The sequence below is a fragment of the Mesoplodon mirus genome (genome assembly GCF_964341445.2).
Source record: "Mesoplodon mirus genome assembly, chromosome: 6".
Lineage (NCBI taxonomy): Eukaryota > Metazoa > Chordata > Mammalia > Artiodactyla > Ziphiidae > Mesoplodon > Mesoplodon mirus.
Genome location: NC_138982.1, coordinates 78,935,246 through 78,949,463, shown reverse-complemented (window position 1 = coordinate 78,949,463; position 14,218 = coordinate 78,935,246). Strand labels below are relative to the sequence as shown.

General features: G+C 39.8%; 1 protein-coding gene across 1 annotated transcript in view; it reads left to right on the top strand.

The window, feature by feature from the left end:
• The window catches only part of LOC309806236 (protein mono-ADP-ribosyltransferase PARP14-like), a 49,253-nt gene that overhangs the window by 21,085 nt on the left and 13,950 nt on the right, over positions 1-14,218 (top strand). The window contains exons 8-12 of the mRNA XM_082624896.1: positions 97-318; positions 6,295-6,373; positions 8,512-8,661; positions 8,973-9,035; positions 10,348-10,515. Coding sequence (XP_082481022.1) covers positions 97-318; positions 6,295-6,373; positions 8,512-8,661; positions 8,973-9,035; positions 10,348-10,515 — 682 coding nt within the window. The remainder of the gene's footprint in view (positions 1-96; positions 319-6,294; positions 6,374-8,511; positions 8,662-8,972; positions 9,036-10,347; positions 10,516-14,218) is intronic.

The following is a 14,218-nucleotide window of genomic DNA, read 5'->3' as shown; positions in this document are numbered from 1 at the left end:
GTAGACAGAGATCACAGAGTTGCTAAATTCTTGTTCTTTTTGTTTGAACTCCAATTTCCAGGCAAAATGTATGAGAATGTGCTTTGTGCTTTTCAGATCATGGAAAACATAATCAGAGAATGTTTGGAAACCACTGAGAGTTTGTCCTTAAACTCAATTGCATTTCCAGCAATAGGAACAGGAAATCTGGGGTTTCCTAAAAACATTTTTGCTGAATTAATTATCTCAGAAGTGTTCAAATTCAGTAGCAAGAATCAACCCACAACTTTACGAGAGGTTTGCTTTCTGTTGCACCCAAGTGATCATGGAAATATTCAGGTACAGTCTTACTCATTACTCGCTTTTTTGGCAACTGAGCCCTAACATGTTCAAGTGTCTTCTTGGTCTGATAGGTTGTTACTTTCATGTATTTTCGTACAGGAAAGTAAAAGAGTAGTGTGGACTAGTTGCAGCATGGCAAATTTCAAGCACATTTATGGATATAGAAAAAAATTTGACTTCTTACTAAGAAAAATTTGAAACATATGCAAAAGTAAACCAAATAGTATAATGAAATCCCTTGTACCCATTGTTCATCTTCATAGTTATCAACCTATGCCCAGTATGTTTCATCTCTATCTCCATTTATTTCCCTTCCTCCCATATTGTTTTTGAAGCAGATCCCATATATACCTTTTACCCATAAGCAATTCAGTATTTGCTTTAGACATTAGGATTCTTTTTCAAAAGTAATCTAAGTACAATACTATTTCACACGTAAAAGAAATTGGCAGTCATTCCTTTATTTCATCAGTTATCATGTCAATGTTCACATTTCCAACTGTTTCATAAGTATTTTATTTTGTTTTTATAGCTTGGTGGTTTGAATCAGAATCCAAATAAGGCCCAAATATTGCAATGGAGTTGACATATCCCTTAAGCCTCTTCTAATCTATAGAATTTCCTTCCATATGAACATAGAAATTTTAATACATAATATAAAAGCACAGTTGTGGTCCTACAAGTAGGAGAATGTCAGAATAAGATACAACTAAAGGCTCAGCACATCCCCATAGGAGTAAGACGGTTGGGACCAGAAATACCAGAACCATCTTTGGTCATAGAGAGTCCATTAACCAGCTCACATTTGCTGAACACCAGCTGTGAGTAAGCCTCTGGACTCAGCATTATGGGGGAACAAGAGGCATTTAATAAGAGGCCATTATTCCTGCCCTGCAAGTCTTTAGAGTCCAGGAGAGTAGATGATATTAATTGTTTGAAAAGTTCCATGATAATGCAAGAATTAAACAGATTAAGGCTAGCAACCCAAGAGATGTCCATAGCTCATTGGACTAACTGAATTTTTAGGTCATACTTAATTTTTTTTCTGGATCTAGACACTACCTTTAAATACTTTGGAAGCAAACAAATCTAAATTCTAATCAGACAGCTAAACCACCTGGGCAAAATATGTGGTCCACTTAGTTGGCCTGCATAACTACAGTCATTTCTAGTCAATAAATGCTTTGTGAACAACCTCCCTATGACTTGCATTGTACAAAGTGATGTGGATTACAGAATGGGTATGTTGCATGTATTCTCCCTCCGATAAATCATAATTAATTTGGGAGCTAAGATTTATACACATAAAATGAACTAGAGACATGAAGTGCTGAGAGTTTTTGAATGAATGGCTGAGTTCATTGTAGGGAAGTGAGTCCTGTGACATGGATCTGAACCCTCGAATCTCACTCTTTCTGTGCATCCTCAGCCTGTGTTATCTTTCCTAAAGATTCAAATTCTGCAAGTATTTTGTAAAGGGATTAGTCTATACAGATACCTTTATTGCCATCGGAAATAGTATTGATTCTCCATACATGGCTGTGACAATTTTTCTCTTAAGACTTTTTTTTCCTTCTATGTCTTTGAATAATATGAGTTAACATATTAATTAACTTGTTTTACTTCTCATTGGAAGAAAAACTGTATTTTGACACTTGATCTGTCAGTCCACGCACTCTTTTCATTCTTTTATATTGAGATTTTATTTTTTTATCTTATTTTTTTTATTAGTCTCTGCTTTACAACAAAGTGAATCAGTCATACATATACATCTGTTCCCACATCCCCTCCCTCCTGCGTCTCCCTCCCTCCCACCCTCCCCATCCCACCCCTCCAGGCGGCCACAAAGCACCGAGCCGATCCCCCCGCGCCACGCGGTCACCCCCCACCATCCATCCACCCCACGCCCGGCAGTGTATACACGTCCATGCCTCTCCCCCGCCCCGTCACAGCCCACCCCCCCCATATCCCCAAGCCCACCCCCAGTAGGTCTGTGTCTCTATTCCTGTTTTACCCCTAAGTTCTTCATGACATTTTTTTTCTTAAATTCCATATATATGTGTTAGCATACGGTATTTGTCTTTCTCTTTCTGACTTACTTCACTCTGTATGACAGACTCTAGGTCTATCCACCTCATTACAAATAGCTCAGTTTCATTTCTTTTTATGGCTGAGTAATATTCCATTGTATATATGTGCCACATCTTCTTTATCCATTCATCCGATGATGGACACTTAGGTGGTTTCCATCTCTGGGCTATTGTGAATAGAGCTGCAATGAACATTTTGGTACATGACTCTTTTTGAATTATGGTTTTCTCAGGGTATACGCCTAGTAGTGGGATTGCTGGGTCATATGGTAGTTCTATTTGTAGTTTTTTAAGGAACCTCCATACTGTTCTCCATAGCGGCTGTACCAATTCACATTCCCACCATCAGTGCAAGAGTGTTCCCTTTTCTCCACACCCTCTCCAGCATTTATTGTTTCTAGATTTCTTGATGATGGCCATTCTGACTGGTGTGAGATGATATCTCATTGTAGTTTTGATTTGCATTTCTCTAATGATTAATGATGTTGAGCATTCTTTCATGTGTTTGTTGGCAGTCTGTATATCTTCTTTGGAGAATTGTCTATTTAAGTCTTCTGCCCATTTTTGGATTGGGTTGTTTGGTTTTTTGCTATTGAGCTGCATGAGCTGCTTATAAATTTTGGAGATTAATCCTTTGTCAGTTGCTTCATTTGCAAATATTTTCTCCCATTCTGAGGGTTGTCTTTTGGTCTTGTTTATGGTTTCCTTTGCTGTGCAAAAGCTTTGAAGTTTCATTAGGTCCCATTTGTTTATCTTTGTTTTTATTTCCATTTCTCTAGGAGGTGGGTCCAAAAGGATCTTGCTGTGATTTATGTCATAGAGTGTTCTACCTATGTTTTCCTCTAAGAGTTTGATAGTTTCTGGCCTTACATTTAGGTCTTTAATCCATTTTGAGCTTATTTTTGTGTATGGTGTTAGGGAATGATCTAATCTCATACTTTTACATGTCCCTGTCCAGTTTTCCCAGCACCACTTATTGAAGAGGCTGTCCTTTCTCCACTGTACATTCCTGCCTCCTTTATCAAAGATAAGGTGACCATATGGGCGTGGGTTTATCTCTGGGCTTTCTATCCTGTTCCATTGATCTATCTTTCTGTTTTTGTGCCAGTACCACACTGTCTTGATTACTGTAGCTTTGTAGTATAGTCTGAAGTCAGGGAGCCTGATTCCTCCAGCTCCATTTTTCGTTCTCAAGATTGCTTTGGCTATTCGGGGTCTTTTGTTTTTCCAAACAAATTTTGAAATTTTTTGTTCTAGTTCTGTGAAAAATGCCAGTGGTAGTTTGATAGGGATTGCATTGAATCTGTAGATTGCTTTGTGTAGTAGAGTCATTTTCACAATGTTGATTCTTCCAATCCAGGAGCATGGTATATCTCTCCATCTATTTGTATCATCTTTAATTTCTTTCATCAGTGTCATAATTTTCTGCATACAGGTCTTTTGTCTCCTTAGGTAGGTTTATTCCTAGATATTTTATTCTTTTTGTTGCAATGGTAAATGGGAGTGTTTTCTTGATTTCACTTTCAGATTTTTCATCATTAGTGTACAGGAATGCCAGAGATTTCTGTGCATTAATTTTGTATCCTGCTACTTTACCAAATTCATCGATTAGCTCTAGTAGTTTTCTGGTAGCATCTTTAGGATTCTCTATATATAGTATCATGTCATCTGCAAACAGTGACAGCTTTACTTCTTCTTTTCCGATTTGGATTCCTTTTATTTCCTTTTCTTCTCTGATTGCTGTGGCTAAAACTTCCGAAACTATGTTGAATAAGAGTGGTGAGAGTGGGCAGCCTTGTCTTGTTCCTGATCTTAGTGGAAATGGTTTCCGTTTTTCACCATTGAGGACGATGTTGGCTGTGGGTTTGTCATATATGGCCTTTATTATGTTGAGGAAAGTTCCCTCGATGCCTACTTTCTGCAGGGTTTTTATCATAAATGGGTGTTGAATTTTGTCAAAAGCTTTCTCTGCATCTATTGAGATGATCATATGGTTTTTCTTCTTCAGTTTGTTAATATGGTGTATCACATTGATTGATTTATGTATATTGAAGAATCCTTGCATTCCTGGAATAAACCCCACTTGATCATGGTGTATGATCCTTTTAATGTGCTGTTGGATTCTGTTTGCTAGTATTTTTTGAGGATTTTTGCATCTATGTTCATCAGTGATATTGGCCTGTAGTTTTCTTTCTTTGTGACATCCTTGCCTGGTTTTGGTATCAAGGTGATGATGGCCTCGTAGAATGAGTTTGGGAGTGTTCCTCCCTCTGCTATATTTTGGAAGAGTTTGAGAAGGATAGGTGTTAGCTCTTCTCTAAATGTTTGATAGAATTCGCCTGTGAAGCCATCTGGTCCTGGGCTTTTGTTTGTTGGAAGATTTTTAATCACAGTTTCAATTTCAGTGCTTGTGATTGGTCTGTTCATATTTTCTATTTCTTCCTGATTCAGTCTTGGCAGGTTGTGCATTTCTAAGAATCTGTCCATTTCTTCCAGGTTGTCCATTTTATTGGCATAGAGTTGCTTGTAGTAATCTCTCATGATCTTTTGTATTTCTGCAGTGTCAGTTGTTACTTCTCCTTTTTCATTTCTAATTCTATTGATTTGAGTCATCTCCCTTTTTTTCTTGATGAGTCTGGTCTTAAGACTTTTAAAGACAGTTAAGCTTTGGTCAAATTTTCACAAAAATCAGCAAAACTTATTGAAATATTTATAGGTGGAGACTGTAACAGAGGTTGCACTCAGCAGCCTATGGTCGGAACGTAGCCTTTAGATGTGCTTTATTTGGGCTATTTTTAAAAAATTTGAATCAGTTGCTGGCATTTAAGAACCAAACTTGTCACATAAAACTCCAGATGTCCACTGTGACCTAAAAATTCAAAAGTTCTGGCAACTTGGACATGGATTTCTGCCTGAACAGTTCGCTGTGGCCGAATGGCAGCTCCTCTCTAGTTCTCCAGAGTCAAACCAGTCCACCTTTACACCTGTCCACCTTCACACCTGTAGATCACGTGCCTGGTGCCTGGAGAACCCTGGCTCTGTAGTCTCTCCTGGTCCTTCTCCCATTATTGTATCAGCCTTTTAGCCAAGATGTTACTTGTTTTTTTTTCCAACAAAATTTCCTGTTGCTTGTTTACAAGGAGGAAGAAAGTGATGATTTTGGGGTGTCACTAACCAGGCAAAGAAATGGAATTCCAGCCTCTTGTTCCCAAAACACTACTCCCCTAGCTGTTTCTCTCCTGGTACAAATAAGAAGTTAAAAACTGAAGTGTTTGGGTCCTTGAGATTGTTTTTATCTTAACACTGTAGTTTTAACAACAACAAAGTATTTGCTTTTACTGATTATGAAAGTAATACATGTTCATTGTAGAAACTTTGAACAATAAAACATGCATAAATTCTTTTAGTTGTATTTCATCTTAGTCTTCTTTTATATTTGTGGACTTTTAAACGTGGTATTATATAATGTAATTTAGTATCATTCTTTTTTCATTTAATAGTATGAAATAAGCATTTCCCTATTCCATTAACTATTCTTTGAAAACATAATTTTTAATGGCTGATAAATACTCCAACATCTGGATATACTAAAATTTATTTAACCATTTTCCTGTTGGATTTTTAAACTGTTTCATTTTTTCTCAATTACAAATAGTATTATAGTTATATTTTTGTTCACATCTTTGATAGTTTTCATAGTTTGTATTTACAGAAATAGAATTTATGAATTTTTCATAACTTAAACATCTATAATGAAAATAAGTGATACTCTGAGAATTGTTCTCTCCTAAATATTTGTGCATGTAGGATCAAAAGGTCTGATGAATCAAATTCATTCATCTATAGAGAACTGTAGTGATTAAAACTGTCTTTGTATTTCTAGGCATTCTCAGATGAATTTGCCAGAAGGGCTAATGGAAATTTCATCAGTGACAAAATTCCCAAGGCTGAAGATACACAAGGTTCAATAAAGCTTTTAAATGAGAAATTATTTTTAGTTGCTAAATAAGTATTCAGTGTTAAGTGAAAAATGATAGGATAATTTTTATGAAAAAAACAATTTGCGATAAAGAAGATAATAAATTATACTCTATACACCTGAGCATGCAAGACACTGGCCATGTTTATGTGATCTGGGGTGAAAGAGTAGGCAGGCCAGTTTATATAATCTGTACAATGGGTTTTTAAGTGGTGATGAGGCTACTATTTTCTAAGGATGATGTGATAAGTGTTTTCAGAAATAGACACATTTAAAGAGATGATACCAACCAAATGCTTCTCCTCTGTCAAAGTTACTTATATTTGAGTTTATCCTATTTGGAGTTTGCTGAAGCTTCTTAAATCTGAATATGTATGTCTTCAGATCTGGGGATTTTTCAGTCATCTCTTCAGATATGTTTTTCTGTACTGGTCTCTCTCGCCTCTCCTTCTGGTGCTCCAATAACATGAATGGTAAGCCTTCTGATAATGTCTCTGAGGGTCTGTTCTTTTTTCAGTCTTCTTTCTCTCTGTTCTTCAGATTGGATAATATTTATTAATCTACCTCCAAATTCACTGATTCTTTGTTTACTATACTATTGAGCTAATCCAGTGAATTTTTTATTTCAAATATTGTATTTTTAAGTTCTAAAATGTCCATTTGATTCTTATTTTATAGTTTATATTTCTCTGCAGAGACTCCTGTTTTTCTATTTATTCCAAATCATTTCCATGCATTCAAGTGTGTTTACTTCGACCTCAGGGAGCGTAGTTATAGTAGATGCTTTGAGTCTTTGTCTGATTATTCCAACATCTGAATCATCTTGGGATTAGCATCTATATTGAGTGTCTTTATCCTTGAGAATTGGTCAAATTTTCCTGGTTCTTTGTATGACAAGCAATTTTGGATTATAGAATGGGCATTTTAAACATTGTGTTGTAAGACTTGGGTCCTGTTAAAATCCTCTGGAAAATGATGATTGTTTTGTTTGTTTGTTTGTTTGAGCAGGTAGCCAATCAGTTAACGTCATTCTACAAGTTCTGCCTCACTTTCTGTGTGGGCAGTGGTTCCAAGGTCAATTCCATTCTCAAGGCCTTTGCTGTGCAGCTTGGGTCTGCCCCACTTGCACAGCTCTGGAGTGAGCTCAGGGTTGACTCCAGTCATACACAGAACAGGGGGTCACCACTCCAGCGTTCCCCTTACATTCTCTGACTTGCAAGAGCCCATTTTCCAGGTCTCCTGGCCAGAAGCACAAGGTTCTCTCAGAGTTGAAGCTGCCTGTTCTGTTGCCTCATTATTCTGTGTGATCAGGGGTGCCCTTGGGCAAAGCAGAGGGGGTGAGGGTGGGGGAAGGGGACCAAATAAACAAAAACACAGGGGTTTCCCATACACCACATATACACCTTTCAGACCACAAGGCCCTATTTCCTGATTCTTCTGGACAGAAATACAGAATGTCTCTCAGAGTTTTAGCTCCCTGTGGTGCCACTGTGGAGTTCTGCAACTGGGGCACCTTGGTACAGGGCCTGGATTTAAAAAGGAAAAATATGGAAAATAATGATGCTCCTCTGCCATACTCTTCAACTCACAGGGACCCATATTCCCAATCCTCTGGCCGCAAAGACAGAGATTCTCTGAGAGTTTTGCTGCCTGTTCTCATTGTGTAGTTCTGTAACTAGGGCCATGCTTGGGTCAAAGCTGGGAGAGAAAAGAGGAAAAATTTCAAAACAAAACAAAATGGGAAGCAGCACAGGCTGCTCCTTCAAGTTTTGCCTCCTTTCCCCAGTCTGCCTGCTGTTGTGCATGTCTCAGTTCTCAGAGTGGCTTTTTGTATGTGTCCCATGTTTTTACTTGTAGTCAGTGGGAAAGAAAGGCTCAAGTGGGCTAATTCACCTCAGCCAGCAGCAGAAGGCCATGTTTGATATGTATTATATTTTATAATCCTTTTCCAGAAACAGACCATCAGGGGCTCAAGGCCAGGGCCAGGTTAAATGCCAGAGATCACAGAGAGAGAGACAGAGAGAGAGAGAGAGATGAGAGGGGCACAGGTGAGAACCATGAGACCTAAGTCATTCTTGCTGTTGTTGACTTGTTACTGAGTCTATTTTTTTTTCTTGTCAGGTTTATATGGGACTATTTCTAACCCTGATTCAGGAGTGCATGAAATGAAGATTGGGCCCATCATTTTCCAGGTAGCCTCTGGAGATATCACCAAAGAAGAGGCAGATGTGATTGTAAATTCAACATCAAAGACATTTAATCTCAAAGCAGGTACTTATAGAATTTTGACTAGTGTAATAGTCACAGTAGAGCCTGTGAAGGAGAGTTCCTATAGCCAAACTGGTTTCTACAACTTTGGCTTATTGCTATTAATTAATAATTTAAAAATTATTTTGACATTGTTTCTCATAATTGGGAACAGCTCTTTTATGAGTTCTTCTTCTTTGTTATCAGAAATACGCAAGTTGTAGGATTCCTTTGATGATGGGGAAAGCATTTAGATAATTAGGCAATCATTCTGATCCAAATGTCCTGTAATTTTTTTTATTCATGTGTGTAAACATCTTGCTTTTCTCATGCAGGAGTCTCCAAAGCAATTTTAGAACATGCCGGGAAAAGTGTGGAAATGGAATGTTCTGATCAAGGTAAGGCACAATGCTATCTTTTTGGTTCTAAGTTTTAAGCGGAAGACTGAATATGGGAAGCTGTGGAGGATGAGGAAAGTCCTGGGATTGGGGAGACAACATATTGATCTTAAAATCATGCCTTTTACTAAAGAATTCCAGTTGTAGAGAATTAGAAGTGAAAAGTAATCTCACAGTTAAAAAGAGAAGCGAGAAAGATTCATCAAAGGTAGTACTTCAGGAGTTTCTTATTCACATAAAATGCTTTATCTGCCAATTCAGACATTTTGGTTTTTAAACAATCAAAGAGTGGGTTCAAAGACTAAATAGACATTTCACCAAAGAATACATGCAGATAGCCAAGAGGCACATGAAAAGATGCTGAACATCACTAATTATTCGTGAAATGCAAATCAAAACTACAATGAGGTATCACCTCACACTGGTCAGAATGGCCATCATCCCCAAATCTACAAACAATAAATGTTGGAGAGGGTGTGGAAAAAAGGGAACCCTCTTGCACTGTTGGTGGGAATGTAAATTGATACAGCCACTATGGAGAACAGTATGGAGGTTCCTTAAAAAACTAAAAATAGAACTACATACGACCCAGCAATCCCACTACTGGGCATAGACCCTGAGAAAAACATAATTTAAAAAGAGACATGTACCACAATGTTCATTGCAGCACTATTTACAATAGCCAGGACGTGGAAGCAGTCTAAATGTCCCTTGATAGATGAATGGATAAAGAAGATGTAGCACATATATACAATGGAATATTACTCAGCCATAAAAAGAAATGTAATTGAGTTATTTGTAGTGAGGTGGATGGACCTAGAGTCTGTCATACAGAGTGAAGTAAGTCAGAAAGAGAAAAACAAATACCATATGCTAATGCATATATATGGAATCTAGAAAGAAAAGAAAAGGTACTGATGAACCTAGTGGCAGGGCAGGAATAAAGACGCAGACATAGAGAATGGACTTGAGGACACGGGGAGGGGGAGAGGGAAGCTGGGACGAAGTGAGAGAGAGGCATGGACATATATACACTACCAAATGTAAGACAGATAGCTAGTGGGAAGCAGCAGCATAGCACAGGGAGATCAGCTCGGTGCTTTGTGACCACCTAGAGGGGTGGGATAGGGAGGGTGGGAGGGAGGCTCAAGAGGGAGGGGATATGGGGCTATATGTATGTATATGGCTGATTCACTTTGTTGTACAACAGAAACTAACACAGCATTGTGAAGCAATTATAGTCCAATAAAGATGTATTAAGAAGAGTGGGTTCAGCATCTAATTTTGCATCGTTTTGTCTTGTGTTTCCCAGCTCAAGGGGGCCACAGAAACTATATAATTACCAAAGGTGGATTATTGAAGTGCAAGAATATTATTCACGTCATTGGTGGAAATGATGTCAAGAGATCGGTTTCCTGTGTTTTGCAAGAGTGTGAAAAGCGGAATTACTCATCCGTTTGCCTCCCAGCCATCGGGACAGGTTTGTAGCCTCTGGCTGTCAAGGCTAAATCCCAAGGTGACCAGTTTCCCTTGGAATTGGTGCTGATGGCTAATGTACTTACTGCTGAGTCTACATCAGGGCAGCTTCCTCAAGCCAGGGCAGCCCCCGAGGGAAGGAGCAAAGTCTGTGGGTAGTTTAAGTAAAAAAGGGAAAACTGAAGAAAAGTGAAGAGAGTATTGGGATAGTAGACATTTGCTTTCTAATATGGAAGGGAAGGGAGAGGAAGGGAGGGGAAAGGGAAGAAAGTCCATCTCTCATATGCTTTCATCAGCTCCTTTCTCTTTTCCATCCTCTACACATCCCCCATTATTTAGTCTTTGACTTCCCCTCCATCCCCTCTCCATGGAAACATCAGTGCATGGACTTCTGCCTCCCCATGGCCGACTCTCAGACAACATGGCTGTCCGTCTTCTCTTGCCTCCTTGACAGTGGGCTGGCCATGGGGCATTGCGACCTCTCAGTTGCCAGAATCCAGTGGGTTCTAATGGGTCAGAAACTCTCCACCTTCCTCCTTTCAGCTTGCCTGCCTCTTTGAAGTTTCTTGTTTTCCATAAACTACATAACGATTGCATGAGTCTTCATTTATAAGGATGGTGCTTTGGGCTTATCATTTGTAAGGTGATGCTCTTTGAGCTCTTTCCCCAGCAATCTGAGTCATGTGCATTAATCAGGGATTCCTGCTTGGTCTCCTTTAAGAGAGCTGCTCAGGGGAGGCAAATACTCTCAGGCTTGAAGTGGAATGGAGCTGACTGGTCCCAGAAAGAGAAGGCTCAGCGCTGGATTAATCATTCCACTGCTCAGGAATCTTAAGTTTGAGTGTCTCACACTGGCATTCTAGGCCCTCCAAAAGTTTAGCCTTAATAAACCTAACCATCTTTGTCACTTTCTGGGCCTCCTTCTAATTCTCTTTCCCATACTTTGATTTCTCTAATTTTCCATTCCTCTTAATGTTCCCACATAGAATGTAATGTCTCCTTAGTTCTCTGCTTTCAAAAGTATAATTTATATTCCCTTTATGCTTTCATTCCCCTTGTGGTATCATTCAATCCTAGCAGATTAGCCAATGTATTATCTGCCTATCATCTATGTATCATCTATGTATCATCTATCATTTTCTATGGACACCCACTAATGATTCCCCAGTCTCTATCTCCATCTGCTTTTTCCTCTGAGCTCTTGTCTTGTGTTTCCATCTTAACTTTATTTGTGCCAAGAAAGCAGGCAGCCTAAGGGTGGCACAGACCTTCCCAAGGGAGTCCCTGGGTGGAGTCAAAGAAGAAATAAGGAAATGAGGCAGTTTTAGTTTTGTATAATTATTTCTGGGTTACTGCAAACCTGTTGTTTTTTCCACTGACCTGGTTGCATTGCTGGTCTGCACAAATAAATCAAGGTTAGCAAATTCTCCTTCCTCATCTTCTTCACCTGTCTCTATCACCACCTGAGTAGGCCCTTAGACTAACAGATGGGGAGCTTTCTCCCTTAGTGGTGATTATGAGTTGAATTGAGACTGTGATTGAGACAGTTGCTGGCAGTAAAGGAAGCCCTCTCCCTGTTCCTTGCAGGCTTGAGGGGAGAGAATGGGTACTCACTGGTACCTGCAAGTACCACAAGCTCAAAGCAAACTCCAAACTCCAGTTCATTGTCTTCTCCCCCACACCTGCCCTTCCTCTTATATCCCTGAGCATGTTAAAAACATCACTTTCTATCTAGAATCCTTGACTCTACCTCTTCATCACTCCTAGGTGCATTAGTTTATTAATTAGTTTGATTAAATATTTACTGAGTGTCTGCTATGTGCCAGGCACTGAGCTGAGGCAGCGGGGATAGAAAGATGACTAAGAAAAGGGTCCAGTCCACAAGGGGCACCTGGCCTTCTGTGAGACACAGACATGTCAACAAACAACTGCAGTGCAACGGGACTTAGGAAATACACGTGAAGGTTGTGGATGGCAAAAGACGGGGAACAGAGGGGCAAGTATAAAGCCAGTTGGCCACTTGGTCCTGCTGACTTTACTTTCTAAATATCTCCTCAATCCCTACACCCAGCTCTTCATTCTGGCCTCCTCTCTTTGTTCAGCTCTTGTCTTTTGCCTAAACCTTTATTTAAATTCTCCTGTTTAGACCTGGTTCCCTGCTCCAGTGCCTCCTCCACCTACCCCGCTACCTCCCCCGTTTATCTTTCTCAAAAACAAACCTGTTCCCCTGAGCACACCAGGTTCAACATATCACACTTCTTACACAGTTCTGTCTGGTGTAGCCTTTCCCTCAGGTTTCCATACTTCACCTGTTGAACACCTGTTCATCCCCATGTATCACATCGTCTGTGTCCCAAGTGCTTAGATTATTGAGAGTGAATGAATATATCTGAACATTCCCGTTTAAATTCTTCCAAATAGCATGGAATAACTATAGCATTGCAATGGAGAAATCCCCTCTCTCCCTGATCATCTAATTAAAAAAAAAAAACCTGCACAAACCCTCTAGGTTAGTTTTATATGGGGATTGTCTACATTCCTACAGTTGTCTCCATAGCCAAGCCAAAGAGGTCTGCTCTCCTTTCTGCAGTAATAGCGGGCACTGTCAACAGGGATAACCCAAGTAGGCCCTTCGTCTATCACACCAAGTTGGCCAGAGGACTTTCACATTGCCCACTCCCCACCCCCCAGTGTGACAGCTGCTATTCATATGGAACTGCTTCCATGGCTTTTCGTGAGCCTTTTCAAGGAACTTTTCATGATCTTACCTAGCCAGTAGGCTTGAGAAACAAGATATGGAGCATGCTTAAAATAGGAAAAGACCTTGCTCAGGTGGCAACCTTGAACCCTGCAAGTCAGCTAAAATCACAGTGACCGTGGGACGAAAAACTTTTGGAGGCTCATGGATAACTTGTATACAGAGAATTATAGATTATAACAAATAGTTTATGGCTCTAGGTATCTTATGAAATTAGCTCAGTTTAAATCAGGTCCCCAAAGACATCTGAGAGAATAAGGATATATACGTAATAGTCAAGAAATGACTGAACAAAAAATAATGCTGTTCTCTTTATTTTTTAAATTAATTAATTTATAATTAGTTCTCTTTTATTTATTTATTTTTTGCCTGCGTTGTGTCGTTGTTGCTGTGTATGGGCTTTCTCTAGTTACGGCAAGTGGGGGCTACTCTTTGTTGCGGTGCGTAGGCTTCTCATTGCGGTGGCTTCTCTTGTTACGGAGCACGGGCTCTAAGGCACGGGCTTCAATAGTTGTGGCACGCGAGCTCTAGAGCGCATGCTCAGCAGTTGTGGCACATAGGCTTAGTTGCTCCACAGCATGTGGGATCTTCCTGGACCAGGGCTCGAACCTGTGTCCCCTGCATTGGCAGGCGGATTCTTAACCAACTGTACCACCAGGGAAGACCTGTTCTCTTTTTTTTTTTTTAAATTGCTCCATGATCAATTTTGAATGGTTTTTTTTTTTTTTTTTTTTTTTTTGCTGTTATTTATTTATTTATTTTTTGGTACGCGGGCCTCTCACTGTTGTGGCCTCTCCAGTTGCAGAGCACAGGCTCCGGACGCGCAGGCTCAGAGGCCATGGCTCATGGGCACAGCCGCTCCACGGCATGTGGGATCTTCCCGGACCAGGGCTCGAACCTGCATCCCTTGCATTCGCAGGCAGATTCTTAACCACTGCGCCACCAGGGA